This window comes from Gigantopelta aegis, chromosome 6 (genome assembly GCF_016097555.1).
Source record: "Gigantopelta aegis isolate Gae_Host chromosome 6, Gae_host_genome, whole genome shotgun sequence".
NCBI lineage: Eukaryota > Metazoa > Mollusca > Gastropoda > Neomphalida > Peltospiridae > Gigantopelta > Gigantopelta aegis.
In genome coordinates, this window is record NC_054704.1 from 13,870,005 (window position 1) to 13,893,409 (window position 23,405).

Sequence of the window (23,405 nt, forward strand, 5' to 3'; positions counted from 1 at the left end):
CCCCAACTCAAGCAAATTTTATTTTTTTAAATATAAATTTCCGAAAAACAAATCGACCGTAGACACGCGCCTGCTCTCTCTCTCTCTCTCTCTCTCTCTCTCTCTCTCTCTCTCTCTCTCTCTCTCTCTCTCTCTCTCTCTCTCTCTCTCTCTCTCTCTCTGCTTGGTCGATTTACCACTGCTGTTACAAAGTCTTCGATTTTCATTAGCAAATATTCATGCTAATATTTATTTATACAATGCTCATATTTTTCAGTACCTGGTAGGAGGTAGTAATAATAGCAACGCATCTCGAACACATAATTATAATCTCACTTTTTAATCACTGGCATTTGCGCTGACGTACCCAGGATTTTATATTTGGGAGCCACCCATATTTGGAGGGATACAATGTTGTGTTTTATATATGAAAGGTCGTCTGGAAAAGGTGTAATGAGGGGTGGGGGGTGGGGGGAGGCTATCGTTCTATAGGCCTATCTCCATTACTTCAAGCAAAGTAAATGTTTGTTCTTTTCTTCTTTTTTGTCTTTTCGTTTTTTTGTTGTTGTTTTTTTGGGGGGTTTGGGGGGTTTTCTGATAGATCAGTTATTCACTGGTATACATCAGATGTACTTAAAGTTAAATAAAATATTACTTTTTGTTTTGTTTAACGAACATTTGGTCATTGTGACACGTAGTTTAAGGAAACCCGGCACATTTTTCCATTAGCAGCAAGGGATATATTGTATATACACTTCCCCACAGCACATACCGCGGCCTATGATATATATACTAGTAGTAGGGCACTGGTTCGAGTAGGAAGAAACTCATCAGAGAATGGGTTCGTCGAGGGGAAAGATGTTGCATTCAGCTGACCAAGATAATAAATCTTACTGGTTAAAATGAAAAACATTCACCACATTAGTCTGTTAAATACTGTCTTTTCAGGGAATTTCCTAGTTTCGAATTATACTCCCCTAGAAACCACATTTTGTATACAGCATATTATTTTTTAAATGTTATGCTATAAAAATGTAATTTAGTGCGTTAATTGCGATCATAGGCGTACTGGCTCCACGTTTTTAGGGGGTAGGCTGAATTTTGCACGAAATAAACGAAAATATCCGAATCTGAATAACAGCATGTATTTATATTAGATTTACTGCCAAACGGCTATATACGATTGCAAATGAAAAAATACGCATTTTTACATGGATTACAACTAATATTGTGAGTAGAATGATGGAAATACATGGTTTTAGGCAAGCTCATTTTGCCAGAATATCTCTATCGGTTTTGCCCGAATTTGAGGATTTGCATCAGCACTGGAAGGATGCAAACCAGGTGCTCGACAAAATGAATCGAAAACTTTTTAACAGCACTTCATTGCAAAATCGATTTCTTATCCCTTGTTTTTTTATACCGGCCTCGGTGGTGTCGTGGCAGGCCATCGGTCTACAGGCTGGTAGGTACTGGGTTCGGATCCCAGTCGAGGCATGGGATTTTTAATCCAGATACCGACTCCAAACCCTGAGTGAGTGCTCCGCAAGGCTCAATGGGTAGGTGTAAACCACTTGCACCGACCAGTGATCCATAACTGGTTCAACAAAGGCCATGGTTTGTGCTATCCTGCCTGTGGGAAGCGCAAATAAAAGATCCCTTGCTGCCTGTCGTAAAAAGAGTAGCCTATGTGGCGACAGCGGGTTTCCTCTAAAAACAGTGTCAGAATGACCATATGTTTGACGTCCAATAGCCGATGATAAGATAAAAAAATCAATGTGCTCTAGTGGCGTCGTTAAATAAAACAAACTTTACTTTTTTGTTTTTTTATTGTTTGTTGCTGATTGTTTTGGTTTGTGTGGATGGGTTTTTTGTTCTTGTTTGGGGTTTTCTTGTTGTTGTTTTGGGGGGTCGGGGTGGGGGGGGGGGGTCTTTGTTGTTTTCTTTTTCTTTTTTGTCTTTCTCTTCCTTTTCTTCTTCTTCCCCCCCCCCCCCCCCTAAAGGCAGGAAGGTGGGTGGCTTTCTTTTTTGGTTTTATTTTAACACTACTATGGGCGATTTTTATTTTTGAGTGGGAAGGGTGCATCAAGCTAATAATGTATTTAAAAGGAGTAGAATTGTTTTTCTATAAAATAAGAAATGGTTGTAGACTGAGTACATGTTTGCTTTATAAATAAAAATAAGACATCGTTGTGAAGACGTTGCAGAACTTTTAACTACTACCCCAGGACCTCATTGTTTTTCAATACATACCACCTCTCTCTCTCTCTCTCTCTCTCTCTCTCTCTCTCTCTCTCTCTCTCTCTCTCTCTCTCTCTCTCTCTCTCTCTCTCTCTCTCTCTCTCTCTCTCTCTCTCTCTCAGAGCGTTACACAATTGTTGAACGGTCCTATGTTCTGGTTGGGGCGGAGTTTGCATCTCATTAACCTAGAATCTGCTAGAACGAACGCGATTTCATATCATGATATTATTATGTCTGTTAATTACAATTGTTAATTATTATTAGTAATATAAACATGTATTCATCAATATCACAGAATCAAAAACATACATTCCTATTCATACTGTAACTCTTGTGGAAGATAGCCAACAAAAACTAAACGATTAAAAATAGCATAATAAAACAAAAATGCGAGGCCATGCAAAAAGCCGAGAAAGACCGAGTACGTTCTGGATTTTTCGGACTGTACTGTTCTGGAACGTTCGATTGCTCCTCGGAACAGTATATAAGCGGCGTTCACGGTATGGCGGTCAGTTTATACAAAAACTTAACGAGACACTTAGAAAAGTGTTAGAAATATTAGCACGAAACATTTTGCTACAAACGACGTTACGAGTAGCAGAAGATTATATTATTACATAAGTACGAAGCAAGAAGACAGTTATCTAGGAAAAGATGGCAAACAACAAAGCACCCGCTATTGGAATTGACTTGGGGACGACCTACTCGTGTGTTGGAGTTTTTCAACACGGGAAAATCGAGATCATCGCCAATGACCAGGGAAACCGAACCACCCCGAGCTATGTGGCGTTCACAGACACAGAGAGACTGATCGGTGACGCCGCTAAGAACCAGGTGGCCATGAATCCACAGAACACTGTGTTCGACGCCAAGAGACTGGTCGGGAGGAAATTCGACGATTATTCCGTCCAGAGCGACATGAAGCACTGGCCGTTTAAAGTGATCAACAGCGCCGGTAAGCCGGTCATTCAGGTGGAATACAAAGGTGAAAACAAGGTGTTCACACCTGAAGAAATCAGCTCTGTGGTGCTCACCAAGATGAAGGAAACGGCGGAAAGTTACCTGGGACAGAAAGTCACAGACGCGGTAATAACGGTTCCAGCGTACTTCAACGACGCCCAACGACAAGCGACGAAAGATGCCGGGGTAATCGCCGGACTCAATGTTCTCAGAATCGTCAACGAACCCACAGCGGCAGCTCTCGCCTATGGACTGGATAAAAACCTTAAAGGTGAGAAAAACATTCTCATCTTTGATCTCGGTGGCGGCACGTTTGATGTGTCAGTTCTGACTGTTGACGAGGGGTCTATATTTGAAGTGAAATCCACCGCTGGAGACACCCATCTCGGGGGAGAAGACTTTGACAACAGAATGGTGAGTCATTTTATCCAAGAGTTCAAGAGAAAGAACAAGAAGGACATTAGCGGCAGTGCACGTGCAGTTCGACGTCTGCGAACTGCGTGTGAGCGCGCCAAACGTACTTTGTCCACTAGTTCTGAAGCCAGCATTGAGATCGACTCACTTTTCGAAGGAATAGATTTCTACACCAAAGTGACAAGAGCTCGTTTTGAGGAGCTGTGTGCGGATCTGTTTAGGGCCACCTTAGAACCCGTGGAGAAAGCTCTAAAAGACGCCAAGATGGACAAATCTAGAATTGACGAAATCGTTCTCGTTGGAGGATCAACAAGGATTCCAAAAATCCAAAACTTGTTGAAGAGCTTCATGAATGGCAAGGACCTGAACAAGTCTATAAATCCGGACGAGGCTGTGGCATACGGTGCGGCAGTGCAGGCGGCAATTCTCAGCGGTGACAGCAGTGACGTCATCAAAGATGTCTTACTCGTTGACGTCGCTCCTCTTTCTCTGGGTATCGAAACGTCCGGAGAGGTGATGACGAAACTGATTGAGAGAAACACCACGGTGCCAACAAAAACCTCGCAGGTGTTTACAACGTACTCGGACAACCAACCAGCTGTCACTATTCGCATCTTCGAGGGTGAGAGAGCTTTAACTAAAGACAATAACCTCCTTGGGAAATTCGATCTCACTGGGATACCCCCAGCGCCGAGAGGAGTTCCTCAGATCGAAGTCACCTTTGATATCGATGCCAATGGAATCCTGAACGTCTCTGCTGCTGACAAGAGCACTGGAAAGTCGAAATCCATCACGATAACGAATGACAGAGGTCGACTGAGCAAGGAGGAGATCGAGAGAATGGTGAACGAGGCGGAGAAGTACAGAGACGAAGACGACAAACACAAGGAGAGAATCGGCGCCAGGAATCAGTTCGAGAACTACCTGTTCAGCGTGAAGGGTGCGGTGAGCGAGGCGGGCGACAAACTGGAGAGTTCCGACAAGGAGGCGGCCGTGAAGGCGTGTGAGGAGGCCGTGCAGTGGCTCGACAACAACTCTCTAGCGGAGAAGGAAGAATACGAGTACAGGTACAAGGAGCTGCAGAAAGTCTGTTCGCCCATCATGGCCAAACTTCACGGACAGGCACAGAACAATGGACAGCCTGGCTTTAATTCTAACTCAGGAGCCAGTTCTAAAGGTGGACCAACCATTGAAGAAATGGACTAAGAGTCAAATATTCCATGATGGACATGTATATATGTGTATATAAATTGTGTGTATGATTGTGTGTATGTGGACTAAAACTAGTCACCAAAACTGACAAACATTTTCTTGAACAAATGCTTTATGTCTTTTTACAAAACTGTTAATATTATACATTTGTTGTCTTATTTTGTTTTGAAAAAATAAATATGTTTACATTTGAAATATAACATTGGCTTGTTTTTGTTTTTAGTTATATTACTAATTGTTATGAACGTCGATTAGATCATAGTATATGATTTATTAGACTGTTTTCCCAACATATTTGTTTTAGAGGGCTACAATTTGCACCGAGATGCTACCAAAGAAGGGGGTGGGGAATATTGGAGATATTTTTTATTATTATGACTGTTGTGGTGATTAGGTGATTATATTAAAATGTAGTTATTCATCTTCTTGGCCTGTCTTTATCTTGGGTTGAAGGACTAGTGTTTTCGTTGTTTCCAACATATCAACTGTGATGGGTTTTTAATGTTTAAAGTTTTGTTTTGTTTAACGACACCACTAGAGGACATTGATGTATTAATCATCGACTATTGGATGTCAAATATTTGGTAAGTTTGACATATAGTCTTAGAGAGGAAAGAAGGAAGGAAGGAAGGAAGGAACATATCAGCTGTGCACTGTTTGTGTATATGTTTTGCATCCAGTTCCGTATGTGGAATGTTTATATGCAATAAAGTTTTTATCTTTTGTCTTTTTTCTATTAAAGGGACATACCCTAGTTTCAACGCGTGAAAATTAACACTAAGTTTAGTTAATCTACAAACCTCAAACACATTTGGATAACGTTACAATTGAGTGAAACATCAGTCCGTGACTTTGAAATGGTGAAATACCCTCTGAAAACGGACTAAAACTCCATTCCATAACTGTTACTTCTCAGACGCACGTGCGTTTTTAAAAATATGAGAAATACATTTTGTGCTATTAAAAGACACTTCGAATGTACGGAAATTGATAATGTAAACCATAAAATCTAAGTAAAGTATGATTTTAGTTATCAAAAACAGGTATAATAGTCAAAACTGTAACTTAGTGTTTAAAAACTAGGGTATGTCCCTTTAACTACAGAGGAAAACAAATTACGTTCATTCCTGAACTACAGAATCGAACGCGTTTCTCAATAAACATCTAGGTCATGAATCCGATTAGGCTACTCCCGGGGCACGAAGCTTCCCGTGTTAAGTAGGTTTTGTGAAAAAAATATTATTGATACACAAATGTTTTGAACACTAAAATATAAAATTAAATTTGAAGTCCCATTCTTAGTTAAATATTAATAAACAGAACAACATGTTGTGATTAAAACATATTAATAGCAATGATTTCGATTACTGTCGGGGAAAATTCGAGAAAGTTAAATATAGGACCAGAAAGTAAACAAAACCATGTGGTATGTAGTTAATGGCTGAGGAGACTTTTCTTTGTAGAATCGTTTTGATATATATTATATAAATAATGTAACTTCGCTGTATATATTTACGTGTACTATACTTGTCGTGGAGTAGTGTTCCACTACTCTAGTTAGTAAATCAAACGTCGTGACGTGATTTCCATTTCAACTTATTTTCGTGCTTATATCCAGTTACGGTTCAAGCACGCTTTCCTGGGCACACACCTCAGCTATCTGGGCTGTCTGTCCAGGACAGTGGATTAGTTGTTAATTGTTAGTGAGAGAAAAGAGGGTGTAGTGACATCACACCTACCCACTGAGTCGTTAAACCTCGCTCTGGGTGGGAGCCGGTACCGGGATGCGAACCCTATATCTACCAGCCTTGTGTCCGATGATTTAACCACGACGCCACCAAGGCCGGTCGTGACGTGATATATCTTTTCTTTGTGGGCAGTAGCGATTGTCACAATAGAACGAGCAAGGACAGCATGCTTGAACCCAAGTTGGATATAACCATGAAATTAAATAGGTACCTTTGTCTTCTTTATCATAGTTCTGGTTGGAATGGGATATTGTTAGTGATCGTCCGTGTATATAATACAGATGTATTCGATTAATTTATTATATTTAAGGGACACAACTCTTGGCCTACTAGTAATTATGTTATCACGTTGGTTGTCTACAAATTGATTGTTACGCTATTTTTTAAGGTAAACGACGGAGGGGAAGGAGATACGTTTGGTCTGGGGGAATTGGGGGGGGGGGGGGGTACGTTGTTATTTGTTCTTCAGATGCTAGGAAATCGTGTTTGAGGTCATCCAAAAATAAACTTTCGCACAAACCCATCCTGTTATATCTCAGATCACAAACTTCAAATATTCTTTCTTCTGGTCCTGTGATCGTTTTTAAATGTTTAAACTTTGATTTTGTTTAAATGTAGTAGCATCATCGTTTTGGAATAAATGACAACAACTGCATTGTTTAGGGTTAAAGGCTCTTTAATGGCTGATAGTCATTTCCTTTTTTATCACCCTGTAACAATATAATTAAAATACAATATAACAATACATTAATTATGCATATATAAATCTCAGGACACACAATACGTAATATTTCATTATTTAAATTATAATATTTAACATGACATATAAAAGTAATTAATGCATAAATTGCCATAATGCACAATATGTCTTATGATTATAACAGACATAGCTATAATACATACATAATATACATTATCACGCACATGTCCAAATAAATGATTTATCATATGTCTCCATTATAACGAATACACAATACACAATATACAAGATATTCTCAATAATGTGAAATACATAAATATGTCCTGAAATAAGAATTATATTATAAAAATACATATACAAATATATTACATACCAAGTATATGACACCAGCGTTTAATGGAACTGGTCGACACTTAAAGGTTTGACGTATCTGCATAAAAAAATTACAATAATAAATAACCACGCAGACACGTTATGCTTGATAAAATATATAATAAAATACAACAATCTCTAAAGTGTACATCACCACAAACACACACTAGCACACATTGTATTCATACTAAATTATGCTTATCACATATTTAGATTTAGATTAATCAAATTACTGAATTAACAAGAATTAATATTACACTGTACAGGTTATAAAGATATACAGAAAGATATAATAATTACTTATTATAAAGCATGATTTAGTCAATTACATTTACATAAAAGTAGATGTTATTATAGCCAAACAACCAACATGTAGTGTTAACTCTGGAAGAGCGAAATATGATGTGGACCACAATACTAGACGTACACCAGTATTTAAGCAAACAGTGAACTGTAGTAAGCTAGCAGTTGACAGGAGACGGAACCTACGGGAAACATCGGGACTCGCCGACCTTACCTCCCAGTCATACAGACTTGCATTATATATGCACAATTGCGTTGAGTCTCCCCTGGGTTGTCATTCCACAATCGGAAGAGATCAGGCCCTTTCTAAGGGCCCTACGGGCAACCTAGGGAGACATCTCATCATCCGCAGGTCCTAATTAACGAGCTACTCTCAGTCTACTAAAATCCAAACCTAAACGTAGCTCCCTACCTGTTATTTTTTAGAACGACAATCAAAATTGCGCCAATTTTTTTTCCTCAAACTGCGCACCCATTTCCCTTTGCCTTAATCCTACGGGATATTTCAAATTACATAGCACCATACCACCCTCTGCCTGTTACCGGCAACGGTCGGACTGCAGGTGCTGCCAGTGCAGGCGGTCCCTCCTCCAACCACCCCAACCCTTGTGCCCAGGACAGGCGTGCGCTACAACAGCTTGCTCTGAATGTGCACGTTAAACAATTTTCTATTCCATTTCAGTAGTAAGCTATCACTTCAGACAAGGAAACTAAAACCACATCAGCTTACACTGTACCCAAGCTACCGGCCTCGGTGGCGTCGTGTCAGGCCATCGGTCTACAGGCTGGTAGGTACTGGGTTCGGATCCCAGTCGAGGCATGGGCTTTTTAATTCAGATACCGACTCCAAACCCTGAGTGAGTGCTCCGCAAGGCTCAATGGGTAGGTGTAAACTACTTGCACCGACCAGTGATCCATAACTGGTTCAACAAAGGCCATGGTTTGTGCTATCCTGTCTGTGGGAAGCGCAAATAAAAGATCCCTTGCTGCTACTCGGAAGAGTAGCCCATGTAGTGGCGACAGCGGGTTTCCTCTCAAAATCTATGCGGTCCTTAACCATATGTCTGACGCCATATAACCGTAAATAAAATGTGTTGAGTGCGTCGTTAAATAAAACATTTCTTTCTTTCTCTCTGTATCCAAGCTAGAAACAATAGGACAGGCGCGGTGCATGGGTGATAGTGCTATTGTTACTAAGTTGTGCAAGGTGTCACACATGCTTGTGCAATTTATAACAAGTCAAAATACCTAAAAATAGTAATCAACTTGTCATTATTATATTACAAGAATAAAATAATTAAAGGTACACAATCTGTTGTAATTCATTACCTGTTTGTGGAAATAAAATCATTAATTACATGAAAACAAATAAAACCAATGCATTAATATAAAACAATAATTATATATAAATATCCACAAGTCAATATTATTACATAAAGACACCACTAGAGCACATTGATTTATTAATCATCGGCTATTGGATGTCAAACATATGGTAATTGTAACATATTGTCTTAGAGAGGAAGGAGACCGGCCTCGGTGGCGTCGTGGCAGGCCATCGGTCTACAGGCTGGTAGGTACTGGGTTCGGATCCCAGTCGAGGCATGCGATTTTTAATCCAGATACCGACTCCAAACCCTGAGTGAGTGCTCCGCAAGGCTCAATGGGTATGTGTAAACCACTTGCACCGACCAGTGATCTATAACTGGTTCAACAAAGGCCATGGTTTGTGCTATCCTGCCTGTGGGAAGTGCAAATAAAAGATCCCTTGCTGCTAATCGGAAGAGTAGCCCATGTAATGGCGACAGCGGGTTTCCTCTCAAAATCTGTGTGGTCCTTAACCATATGTCTGACGCCATATAACCGTAAATAAAATGTGTTGAGTGCGTCGTTAAATAAAACACTTCTTTCTTAGAGAGGAAGGAAGGAAGGAAATGTTTTATTTAACGACGCACTCAACACATTTTATTTACCGTTATATGGCGTCGGACATATGGTTAAGGACCACACAGATAATAGACAGAGAGAAAACCCGATGTCGCCACTTCATTGGCTACTCTTTTCGATTAGCAGCAAGGGATCTTTTATATGCACAGTCCCACAAACAGGATAGTACATACCACGGCCTTTGTTACACCAGTTGTGGAGCACTGGCTGGAACAAGAAATAGCCCAATGGGCCAACCGACGGGAATCGATCTTAGATCGATCAGGCATCAGGCGAGCGCTGTACCACTGAACTACGTCCTGCCTCCTTTTAGAGGAAACCCGCTACATTTTTTAATTAGTAGCGAGGAATATTTTATATGCACCATCCCACAGACAGGATAGCACACACCACGAACTTTGATATACCAGTCGTGGTGCACTGGCTGGAACGAGAAATATTATGAATACAATGATGGCGGTATATATGAATTAGTGCAGGCTATTGCCCCCCTGAGAATCTCCCTTTTTTTTTCACTCCAGAAGATAGCATACACATCTCAGGGTTTAATTTATATATTGTTTCATTTGTTTATAAAAAGTAGTGCCCGTGCCCCCCCCCCCCTCCCCCCTCCATGAATATATCTGACCTGTCAGTACAGGTTTCAATGTAACTGTCCACTTAGAACTGAGTTGTTTTGTTTTGTTCAAAGTAACTATTAAAGAGGCATTCTCAAAGTTGCTAATTAAAACACCAAAAATATTTATTCATTTTCCTTGGAAATGTAAAGTATTACATTGTACAAAAAGAATGTGACCATATTGTCCAATCAAGAGATGTGCTTTTCCAAGAGTAAGTGGTGTAATGATTAGTATGGTGTACTAGAGTTGTGACATATAGTAGTAAAATAGTGCTTAAATGTGTACTAGCATGCCAAATATTGATATAGTACCAACCCCTATTGGCCAGATGGCGTCACAGTTCAAAATGGCCGCCAATTAACTATTTCTTACTCGGTTTAAAAGTACAAGCTATAGAATATTAGCTCCAATGACAATATAATTACTAATTTTATGTGTTGAAGAAAAAAATGAATATACTGACAAAAACGAAATGCGTCTAATCACAAATGCCTTTCATTAGCCCAGTTGCCAAGGCATAAATATCAATGAAACTTAGCACATATGTTCTGTATCATAGTGGAGTCAATTTAAAATCAGGACATAAAAATTAATATCTCCCCACTGGTAGCCGCTATTTTGAATTTCAAAATGGCCTTCATTAGCTTCAATTTGTATTGAAACTCTTATTCTAAATCACATAAAACCATCATAGGCCCTACCAAAAGCTATACTCATGTTTTAAGGAACTATGAATCTAATGGTGCATATAAAAAGAAAGAAAGTATATATATATATATATATATATATATATATATATATATATATATATATATATGTTTACTATATTGGCCCCAAAATATGGATATACTGAACAACAAAAGAAACGCGTCTAATTACAAATTCCCTGTGTATAATCTTCACCGTGTTAATTATCACATGATACTAATTAAAACAAACTCTCTTTCTTAAATTCTGATAAAGTACCTGGAAATCACAAAAATATAGTGTTCTATTTCACACAACAACCTAAAACAAAACAATTCATATTATTTTCACCACACAAAAAAATGGGGATGACCATCTGGACATTTTGGAAGTGTCTCTAATGTGTACAGGGAGCCAACGAGAATAGCTGGAATGGTACATTTCAAACAACCTGAGTACTAATACTTTCATTGACTTTTCATATATATTGAAGTTGGATACCAGTAGAATCGACACAAACATCAATACAGTTATCATTAAGTCAAGAAACGTGGACCAATATATGAACATGACGTGCATTATCTACCCTCACGAATGTCTTCTTTATTTTGAGATTATGAGTGTAACATGTTTTCTTCTGCAAACTTTTGTTTAACTGTACATGTATTGGTATTGAATAAAGCTTTCCTCAGTTCCGTTTGTAGCAATATTTACTTTAATAGTTGTATTGGATAACACACGTCCATCCATGGAATCACTTTTGATCTGCCGTATGTCCTTGATGGTTAATTGTGCAGATTTCCACTGTATTTGTTTTCATAAAGTGGTATCAGTACATAATATTCATCCCAGGAAGCAAACTTATCAACATCTACTTTTCATTCCTAAAACAATTTATTCATGTTAAGCTTTTTGTATTTTTGTTCTGTCTTCTGACTGTTTGCTTGTCTGCGGTCTCATAGGACCATTGGTAATAAAGCTTCTTTTAGTATTGGCTCTGCGAGTAACATGTTCGTGTAAGTCAGGGGAAGAAGACTAACTTGCTTTTATGTAATTGTCACTTCTAAGGCAATCCTTTCTTCATCATATTTGAACTTGTCATCTATGGAATACAATATTTCCAAACTGTTACAGCAACTTAGCAACGGAAAAATTCCCATATCGGGTTTTCGGGTAGGAACTGTTTATTAACAGCAATTGTTCCTTTAAAATAATGGAATTGACTATTAACTTATTATTAGAACAAATCTTTCTAATGTTCAGGGGCCCATTTCATAAAACATCGTAAATTTACGTCTGCGACTAGCAGTTATATCGGACGTACGTTTACACGCGTATGGCATCTATTTCACGCAGAAAAATTACATGATTATGGAAGATTGAGCATTTTAAGGACAAAAGAAAATGAATATGTGTACAATGTACTTATAACTGTATTTATTGTACTATAATAGTAATAGGAATTGTGGTTTAGTCGTAAATTTACGTTTATGTGCAAAATTAGGTTTACGATGTTTTTTTACATGGGGCCCAGAATGTTCAAAAACTAGTCATTAAGCCACAAAAGAAGCACCGCAGCTTCTACCAACCTAATTCCACATGTAACAATATCAGTTGCAACACTAGGGTACAAGGCAAATGAATTATTATTTTCAGTATTGTGTATTGACTACATGCATAACTGATGGTTATCTGTTTTAAACAAAAATCAGCAATTCATTTCTGGTCACCCGAATTTCCAAGTGCCACCTTTGCCAATATGTTTGTGTTAATTTGTGTAGTAGTAAGAGACACTGATTTATCGAGTCCAAAGGTAGAAGCTCGAGTATATACAATGTAGTCCTACTGGTCCAGCAACGTAATCACATGCACATACACTTTTGTAATAGAATTAGTCGCTGACAATATCAGAGGCCATGTGCAGGGTTGGTGTGCGTCAACCTTAATCGGATATATGCACGTTAAACAAATGTCCCTTTTACCAATTACCATGACTCAGATAAGGTCTTTTAATAAACTACTGTGAAATCCTTTATTTTAGCTGGTTTATTTGTCATTATTTTCCGCACACACACACACATACATACATACACATACACATTTAGTTGGGTACTTAAATTTGTGGATCTAAAAAATAAGTTCTATTATATGTATAGGTGTATTATATTTTCATTGTGTTCTTAAATTCGTTCATTGCACTAGTCCACGGATTACACAAACATTTGACCACCACAAACACACGTGAATTCACAATATGCATAAATCTCAATTTGAAATACTTTAGCGTCTTGTTATATACATGTTAGCAAACTACACACCTGAAAAAAGATGACTTAATTAGTTGAATATAATTTCAACATGATGCATTTTAAATTTTGCTTTATTGTAATTTTATGTTGGTAAATATGTATACAAATATTTACATTATAGTTTGTAAACTATATATTATAGACTTTGGAACCACGGTCCTATCTGCTTTAGATTTCGAGATTTTTTATTCAAAACGTTTACATATGACAGCCATCTTTAAATCCAATATGACGAACATATTACGTACTTTTCATACGCACTGGTAGATTCGCAGCCCATTAAAATACTCGTTCCAGCGAGTGCTCCACAACTGATGTAACAAAGGCCGTGGTATGTACTATCCTGTGTGGAATGGTGCATATAAAAGATCTCTTGCTGCTAATCGAAAAGAGTAGACCATGAAGTGGTGACAGCGGGTTTCCTCTCTCTATATATCTGTGTGGTCCTGAACCATATGTCTGACGCCATATAACCGTAAATAAAATGTGTTGAGTGTGTCGTGAAATAAAACATTTCCTTCTTCTTGTTCTTGTAATTAAAGTCTTACGTTAATGATATGATTTGTATATTATGGTCGATCCCCTCTCACACCCACCCTCTACACTTTCCTGTCCTGGACGGATGAGCCGACACCTGCTCCCATGACAGGCGTGTGTTACAACAGCTTTTTCTGAATGTGCACGCTGAATCCTATTACCTAACCTGATTAGGGTTAGAATCATACCACCCCGACGGACCGTTCAAACATGCGCCCAACGTCCTTTATTGATATTGCGCACCTCTGTTCCCTTTGGCATTAAACCTACTGGACATTCCAAATTACAAATTCCATAGCACCAACCCCCCCCCCCCCCCAGTCTGTTACCGATTCCGGTCGGGCTGCTGGTACTCTCTTGCACCTGCCAGTGCAGGCGGTACCTTCTCCCACTCTCCCGGCACCTGCGCCCATGACAGGCGTGCGCTACAACAACTTGCTCTGAATGTGCACGTAAAACCCTCTGACCTGACAACCCTTCGCCTTTTTAATCACACAAACTAATGTTACGTCCATACTACGACTGGTCTGGGAACTAAATTTTGTCGTAAATCTGGACATTTACACCTGTCCTAGGTGAGGAGTAAAATTAAGGGCAGTTCGTAAAGGCGGTTCTGGCGGGGGGGGGGGGAGCAGGGACCCGGGCGCCCCCTAAATTTTGCGACAGTTATAATTTTATTATATATTATTTTTGTTTTCTTTTTTTTACGATCCCCCTCCAGACCTCCCCCAAAGTTCCCTTGGCATTCCGCCACATGTCATTGGGCCCTCCCCTTAAATGGATTTTCTGGATCCGCCACTGGTTCGTGTTATACACTTAACTTTTTAGTATTGCTTTCCGACTATTGTAAGTTCAGTAGGCCCTTCAGACTGCTTCTGGTTACAAGCCCCAGTTCACTAGAAAGTCCATCGGGATATATTTTATAACTCACCAGAAGAAGAATTATATATATGATGACATTAGGACATTTGTTCATAGTTAGCGCATCACGCTTTGACACATCTTTGGAGGGAAGTCAAACGTTTTGCCAAATCAGATTAAGCTGTGCCGTTACAAATCTCCGACTTTCATTAAGAGACATTTATGTTAATATTTATTTATACTATGTTAATATTTTCCAGTAGCTGGTGGGCAGGGGTGAGAATTGGGTAGAAATAATGGCAACGCATCTCGTTCACATAATTATAATCTTGTTAATAACTTGGCGTAGCCAGCACTTTATACTGGCGAGGGAGGGGACACCCATATTGAGTGGGATACTCACAATGAGTTGTGTTATACCAAAAAAAACCCCAAAAAAACAAACAGACAAACAAACAAACAAAACAAAACAAAACAAAACAAAACAAAACAAAACAAAACAAAAACAAAAACAAAAACAAAACAAAACAAAACAAAACAAAACAAACAAACAAAAAACAACAACAAACAAACAAACAAAAAACATAACCCTACTGAATACAGAATTATTTAAAACGTATAGGGACTGTAACATTGATATTTCATAACCATTACTATATGGATATTTGCCACATTCAGTGAAACGTTTAGGCCCGTAGGTCAAATATTGTTTAAAAAACAGCAACAGATTCAAAGCTGTAAGTACAAAAATGCGTCACATAAAGCAAAGTGGCCTCCAGAAAACGATAACCCTTCTTAAAGGGACATTCCTGACTTTACTGCATTGTAAGATGTTTCCGAAAAATAAAATATTTCTACGATTAAACTTACATATTAAATATATTTTCTTGTTTAGAATATCAGTGTTTGTATATTCAATGTGTTTCTGGTCGCCTTAATATTTGTAAGAAGCCCAAACTGGATTTTATCTTCAAATAATTTCGTACGTACAAAAAACTATATTTTAGGAAATAAAATGAAATTTAACCTAGTACAAATAGTAGAACGATTAGAAATACGTTTAATATACAGCCACTAATATTTTATGCAGAAAAATATATTTGATATATAATTACAATCGTTAAAAAGTTTCTGTTAGTCGATAGCATCTTAAATATTGCAGCAAACTCAGGGATGTCCCTTGAATATGGAATGCTTTTTAATCGCTTCACAGTAAAATCGATTTCTTTCCCCTTGTTTTTGTTCTGTTTGTTGCAGTTTGTTTTGGTTTATTGGTGGTTGGGTTTTTTGTAGGGAGTGAGTTTCTTCTTCAATTGTATTTTATCTTACTATGGGCGATTTTTATTTTTGAGTGGAGAAGGAGGTTAGGCTAATAATGTAGGCCTAGTAAAAAGAACTCAGTAATTAAAATGTTGGGGTTTTTGGGTTTTTTTTAGAAAAATTGGTTTAGACTGACAACGTTTACTTTATATATAAAAATGATACATTGTTGTGAAGACTTTCAGAACTGTTAACGACTATGTTTTGTAGCGTTACATAACTGTTGAAAATCCAATTCTGGTCGGGGCGGAGTTTACGTGGCATTAATCTAAAAATAGCATATATTTGAGGTCATGCAAATAGACGAGAAAGACTGAGTTAGTTCTGGTCTGTTCTGGAACGTTCGATTGCTCCTCGGAACAGTATATATAAGCGGCGTTCACAGTATGGCTGTCAGTTTATACAAAACTTTTAATGAGACACTTAGAACAGTGTAAGAAGAATTAGCACGAAACCTTTTGCTACAAGCGACGTTACAAACAGGAGATTATATTATTACATAAGTACAAAGCAAGAAGACAGTTATCTAAGAAAAGATGGCAAACAACAAAGCACCCGCTATTGGAATTGACCTGGGGACGACCTACTCGTGTGTTGGAGTTTTTCAACACGGGAAAATCGAGATCATCGCCAATGACCAGGGAAACCGAACCACCCCGAGCTATGTGGCGTTCACAGACACAGAGAGACTGATCGGTGACGCCGCTAAGAACCAGGTGGCCATGAATCCACAGAACACTGTGTTCGACGCCAAGAGACTGGTCGGGAGGAAATTCGACGATTATTCCGTCCAGAGCGACATGAAGTACTGGCCGTTTAAAGTGATCAACAGCGCCGGTAAGCCGGTCATTCAGGTGGAATACAAAGGTGAAAACAAGGTGTTCACACCTGAAGAAATCAGCTCTGTGGTGCTCACCAAGATGAAGGAAACGGCGGAAAGTTACCTGGGACAGAAAGTCACAGACGCGGTAATAACGGTTCCAGCGTACTTCAACGACGCCCAACGACAAGCGACGAAAGATGCCGGGGTAATCGCCGGACTGAATGTTCTCAGAATCGTCAACGAACCCACGGCGGCAGCTCTCGCCTATGGACTGGATAAAAACCTTAAAGGTGAGAAAAACATTCTCATCTTTGATCTCGGTGGCGGCACGTTTGATGTGTCAGTTCTGACTGTTGACGAGGGATCTATATTTGAAGTGAAATCCACCGCTGGAGACACCCACCTTGGGGGAGAAGACTTTGACAACAGAATGGTGAGTCATTTCATCCAAGAGTTCAAGAGAAAGAACAAGAAGGACATTAGCGGCAGTGCACGTGCAGTTCGACGTCTGCGAACTGCGTGTGAGCGCGCCAAACGCACTTTGTCCACTAGCTCTGAAGCCAGCATTGAGATCGACTCACTTTTCGAGGGAATAGATTTTTACACCAAAGTGACGAGAGCTCGGTTTGAGGAGCTGTGTACGGATCTATTCAGGGCCACCTTGGAGCCCGTAGAAAAAGCTCTGAAAGACGCCAAGATGGACAAATCTAGAATTGACGAAATCGTTCTTGTCGGAGGATCAACAAGGATTCCAAAAATCCAAAACATGTTGAAGAGCTTCATGAATGGCAAGGACCTGAACAAGTCTATAAATCCGGACGAGGCTGTGGCATACGGTGCGGCAGTACAGGCGGCAATTCTCAGCGGTGACAGCAGTGACGTCATCAAAGATGTATTACTGGTTGACGTCGCTCCTCTTTCTCTGGGTATCGAAACGTCCGGAGAGGTGATGACGAAACTGATTGAGAGAAACACCACGGTGCCAACGAAAACCTCGCAGGTGTTTACAACGTACTCGGACAACCAACCAGCTGTCACTATTCGCATCTTCGAGGGTGAGAGAGCTTTAACTAAAGACAATAACCTCCTTGGGAAATTCGATCTCACTGGGATACCCCCAGCGCCGAGAGGAGTTCCTCAGATCGAAGTCACCTTTGATATTGATGCTAATGGAATCCTGAACGTCTCTGCTGCTGACAAGAGCACGGGGAAGTCGAAATCCATCACGATAACGAACGACAGAGGTCGACTGAGCAAGGAGGAGATCGAGAGAATGGTGAACGAGGCGGAGAAGTACAGAGACGAAGACGACAAACACAAGGAGAGAATCGGCGCCAGGAATCAGTTCGAGAACTACCTGTTCAGCGTGAAGGGCGCGGTGAGCGAGGCGGGCGACAAACTGGAGAGTTCCGACAAGGAGGCGGCCGTGAAGGTGTGTGAGGAGGCCGTGCAGTGGCTCGATAACAACTCTCTAGCGGAGAAGGAAGAATACGAGTACAGGTACAAGGAGCTACAGAAACTTTGTTCGCCCATCATGGCCAAACTTCACGGACAGTCACAGAACAATGGACAGCCTGGCTTTAATTCTAACTCAGGAGCCAGTTCTAAAGGTGGACCAACCATTGAAGAAATGGACTAAGAGTCAAATACTGGATGATGGACTTGTATATATAAATTATGTGTATGATTGTGTGTATGATTGTGTGTATGTGGACTAATAACTAGTCACCAAACTGAGAAACATTTGTTCAAGAAAAGTTCGTACGTCTTTTTACTAAACTATTGATATTATACGATTGTTATTTGTTATCTTGTTGTTTTGTAAAATAAATATTTTATTACATTTGAAATATATTTGTTACTTGTTTTTGTTTCTAGGTATGTTAGTAATTAGTATAAATATTTCTAAAAGTCTATTAGATCATATTAAGTGATTTACTAGATTTTTATTCCGACAGTATTTGTTTTAATACTACAACTGTTATATTCATTGATATGTTTCAGATGAAGTGAGTTAAATAATATTATTTGAGAATATTTTTACTATAAATGTTAGGGTCAAATATTAAAATTTAGTTGTAGTTATTAATATGTGTGGCCTATTTATTGTTTAGTGTTGAAAGAGTGACTTTGTTTTTGCACATTTAGAAAGGAAAATATTACTATTTTCAAAACATAATAATTATATCAACTACACGAGATAACAAATTACTAGAACGTTCGTTCCCGAACTGTAGAATCGAACGCGTTTCTCAATAAGTATTTAGGTCATGAATCCGATTAGGATACTCCCGGGGACACACGAAGCTTCTTTTTAATTCGGTTTTGTACTAAAATATTATTGATACATAAATATTTAGAAAACTAAAATATAAAATTAATACCAATTATATTCTTAGTAATAAGATTAACGAAACACAACCTGTTGTGATAAAAACACACGAATAGCATTGATTTCGAGTACTGTCGGGAATATTCGAGAAAGTTAAATATAGCACCACACAGTAAACAAAACCATGTGGAATAGAGTCCACGACTGAGAGAACGTTTTCTATGTAAAATCGTTTTGATATCAGTATGTAAACAATGCAACTTCCCTGTGTATATTCACGTATACTATAATAATTGTAGCAGAGTAGACTGGTAAAATAAAGGCCGTGGCATGTGACATATCCTTTCTGTGGGCCAGTAGGGGTTGTCACAACAAGCCAGGCAATGACAGCGGCCTTGGACCCAAGTTGAATACAACCATGAAATTAAATTGTATAGATCTTTGTCTTCTTTATCATCTTTCTGGTTGGAATGGGATATTGTTAGTCATGGTCTCTGTTGAAGATATGTAGAATGTACTAATTATATTTAAGGGATACAACTCTTTGCCGACTATTAAATATTTTATCACATTAGTTGTCTACAAATTAATTGTTGCGCTATTTTTTTCACGGTAGACGTCGAAGGGGAAGGAGATAAGTTAGGCCTGGGAAAAACTGGGGCGTGTTCTTCATCTGATGCCAGGAAAACGCATTTGAGGTCTTCTATCCTATTATATCTTGGACCACAAATTTCAGATATTCTTCCTTCTGGCCTTGGGGTGGGTTTTTTAATGTTTAAAGTTTTGTTTAGTGACACCACTAGAGCACATAGATTTATAAATCACCGATTACTGGAGGTCAAACATTTGGTAATTTTGACATAATAAACTTAGAGAGCAAAGCCACAACATTTTTCCATTAGTAGCTAGGGATCATTTACATGCACGATCCCACAGACAGGATAGCACATACCACGGTCTTTGATATACCAGTCGTGGTGCACTGTCTGGGACAAGACATCATATGAGCGGTACAGTACAATGATCGCGGTATATATTAATTTAGTTTTTGTTATTGCAGGTCCGTCGGAACGATATCTGGAGGTGAAGGCTCAATCTCTAAGGGGAGTGGCACAAGCATTTTTATCCTGGGACAAACAAATACAACGTACATTTTCGTCCTCAGGTAGATAGGATCTTCCTTCGACGACATCTCCCCCCCCCCCCCCCCCCTCCCCTTTCACATTTCTGGCATGTATTGTCGAGTGTTATAACATATTTATAAACGTCAGTGACGAAATCTTGAATATTGTGGCATTCTACCACGTACTGTCACAACTTTACAAACTGCTATACCAAACATCTTTATCTCGTACGTGGTATACCACTTTTTTCACATATCATTTCATTAACTTATTTTCGTACTTATATACAATTGAGGTTCAAGCACACTACCCTGGGCACACACCTCAGATATATGAGCTGTCTGTACAGGACAGAGGGTTAGTTGTTAATTGTTAGTGAGAGAGTCGCTGAACTCACTCTGGATGGGACAAAGTACCGGGATACGAACCTAGTACCTACCAGCCTTAAGTCCGATGCTTAACCACTACACCACCGAGGCTGGTCCCTTTTAACGTCCCACTGAGGCATTTTTGCGTTGAAGGGCGATATTTAGCTCAGTCGGTTGAGTGCTCCCCTGAGGTGTTAGCGTCGCATGATCGAACCACCTCGGTGGATCCATTCAACTGATTGGGGTTTTTTCTCGTCCAACCAATGCACTATAAAGCTATGATATGTGCTTTCCTGTCTGTGGGACAGTGCATATAACAGATCCTTCACTGCTTATGGAAAAATGTAGTGGGTTTCCTCTGATGACTTCATGTCAGAATTACCAAATGTGTAACATCCAATAGCCGATGATTAATTAATCAATGTACCCTAGTGGTGTCGTTAAACAAAACAAATTTCTTTTTCGTTTTCCTTTGAACATAATAAATGTCCAAGCAGCACTGCTTTGAATATAGGCTACCTGACCAGTCGGTACAGTTTTGAATGTAACTGCCTACTTTTATGTAATTACTAACTATTAAAGAGCATTATCTAAGTTGCTAATAAAAATACCAAAAATATCTATCCATTGTTCTTGTGAAATGTTGCAGTTGCGGGTTGCGGGTAATTATAACATGCTCATATACCATGAAGGTTTCGAGTATGTTTATCCCGGGTCCCGTTTCTGGATAGCCAGAAGCCCGAACCGGGACAGAAGATTATGAAATGTAAATAATTACATTGTACAAAAAGAACGTGACCGTAATGTCCAATCGACAGACAAGCTTTTCCAAATATAAGTCGTGTAGCGTCGGTGGTGTAACTGTAACAGTTAGCATGGTTGAGGACTTCCGGTTTGGGTTTTGTCGATGGAGGACATGTTTCACTTCGGTTCCCGTTTTGAAAAGTTTTGAAAAGTGTTTTTTGAATTGATAAAGTGTTTGATTTCTAAAAAATTTGAAAACCAGTGGAGATGAGTATGAGTGGCGATATGGAGAAGGAAGAAGTGAAGAAAGTGATCTATAACAAGGAGTGCACGGTCGTCGTTGATGTTGGTGACAATAGGAAAATGGCGGCTGTCGACTTGATAAAATTTCTTAGTGAGCAGGTTGGTGATGTGATTCATACGTGTGAATCAAAGGGACCTGACAGGTATGAAGTGACTGTGGATGATGTTGTGCAGGCGAGGATCATTTCGGATAATGATTCCCTGGAATTGAATGGCATGAAAATGAAGGCGAGGTTGTTACATTCGGGCAGTATTGTTGTTTCCTTTTTGCACTTGCCAGCATATATTTCGGACGAAGAGATAGAGGAGAAATTGAAATCGATGAACACTGAGTTAATAACACCTATTTACAGGCGATTCTACAAGGGTACTCGCATTGCGGATGGAACCAGGTACGTGCGTGTTAAATTTCCACCTGATGTAAAGAAAGAAAGAAAGAAATGTTTTATTTAACGACGCACTCAACACATTTTATTTACGGTTATATGGCGTCAGACATATGGTAACGGACTACACAAATTTTGAGAGGAAACCCGCTGTCGCCACTACATGGGCTACTCTTTCCGATTAGCAGCAAGGGATCTTTTATTTGCGCTTCCCACAGGCAGGATAGCACAAACCATGGCCTTTGTTGAATCAGTTATGGATCACTGGTCGGTGCAAGTGGTTTACACCTACCCATTGAACCTTGCGGAGCACTCACTCAGGGTTTGAAGTCGGTATCTGGATTAAAAATTCCATGCCTCGACTGGGATCCGAACCCATTACCTACCAGCCTGTAGACCGATGGCCTAACCACGACGCCACCGAGGCCGGTCTGACGTAAAGAGTTTACCGTATTCGATGAAATTTAATACTGTCGAAGGTGTGGAGTTTTTTCTTGTTTTGCATGACAATCAAATAAAGGTGTGCTATAACTGTATGTCGGATAGTCACGTGATTCGGGATTGCCCGAATATCACTTGTAATTTCTGCAAAGAGAAGGGACATATTGCCAGAAATTGTAAGAAAACATTTCTGTGTGAAAAATGTGGAAATAAAGAGGATGTATGTGTATGCAGTGTGAATGAATACAACAGTGAGCATGTGGATGGCAGTGACAGCAACAGTACTGATGATGATAGAATGCAAGACGAAACCCAGGCAAGCCATGAACAAGTCAAAGTAAGCAAGGGTAACCAAGCTGAGTGGAGAAATGCTCACAAAGATGCAACACCGAGTTCGAGAACTGACAACCCGCACGCAAACTGTAAATGTGGAGGAATCAGTGAAGGGAGTGAAAGCAGTCGACATTCGTGACAAGGACGCGACACCATGACAACTGAAACAAAACGTTCAACTGCGAAAGTTACGGCGTTAGTCACAGTTGATCAAACGCCCAGCGGATGAATCGATTCGTCATGTTGTGCTAACCAGAAAACAAAAGAGACAAGCTATACGTGCAAAAGGTGTGGAAGAGAGTGAATGAAGGAAGAATGAATGAGATAATGTTATTAAATTT

At 39.4% G+C, this 23,405-nt stretch overlaps 2 protein-coding genes across 2 annotated transcripts; both read left to right on the forward strand.

The window, feature by feature from the left end:
* Positions 1-2,734: 2,734 nt before the first annotated feature.
* Positions 2,735-5,000, forward strand: LOC121374307 (heat shock protein 68-like). Its single transcript, XM_041501364.1, has one exon. The coding sequence runs from the start codon at positions 2,875-2,877 to the stop codon at positions 4,798-4,800; it is 1,926 nt and encodes a 641-aa protein (XP_041357298.1). The 5' UTR covers positions 2,735-2,874; the 3' UTR covers positions 4,801-5,000.
* An 11,593-nt stretch (positions 5,001-16,593) lies between these two features.
* LOC121374339 (heat shock protein 68-like) lies at positions 16,594-18,883 on the forward strand. The gene has a single exon (XM_041501408.1). The coding sequence runs from the start codon at positions 16,747-16,749 to the stop codon at positions 18,670-18,672; it is 1,926 nt and encodes a 641-aa protein (XP_041357342.1). The 5' UTR covers positions 16,594-16,746; the 3' UTR covers positions 18,673-18,883.
* Positions 18,884-23,405: the final 4,522 nt, after the last annotated feature.

Excerpts from the sequence above, each read along its gene's own strand:
- LOC121374307 (XM_041501364.1), top strand. The coding sequence starts at position 2,875 with ATGGCAAACAACAAAGCACCCGCTATTGGAATTGACTTGGGGACGACC.
- LOC121374339 (XM_041501408.1), top strand. The coding sequence starts at position 16,747 with ATGGCAAACAACAAAGCACCCGCTATTGGAATTGACCTGGGGACGACC.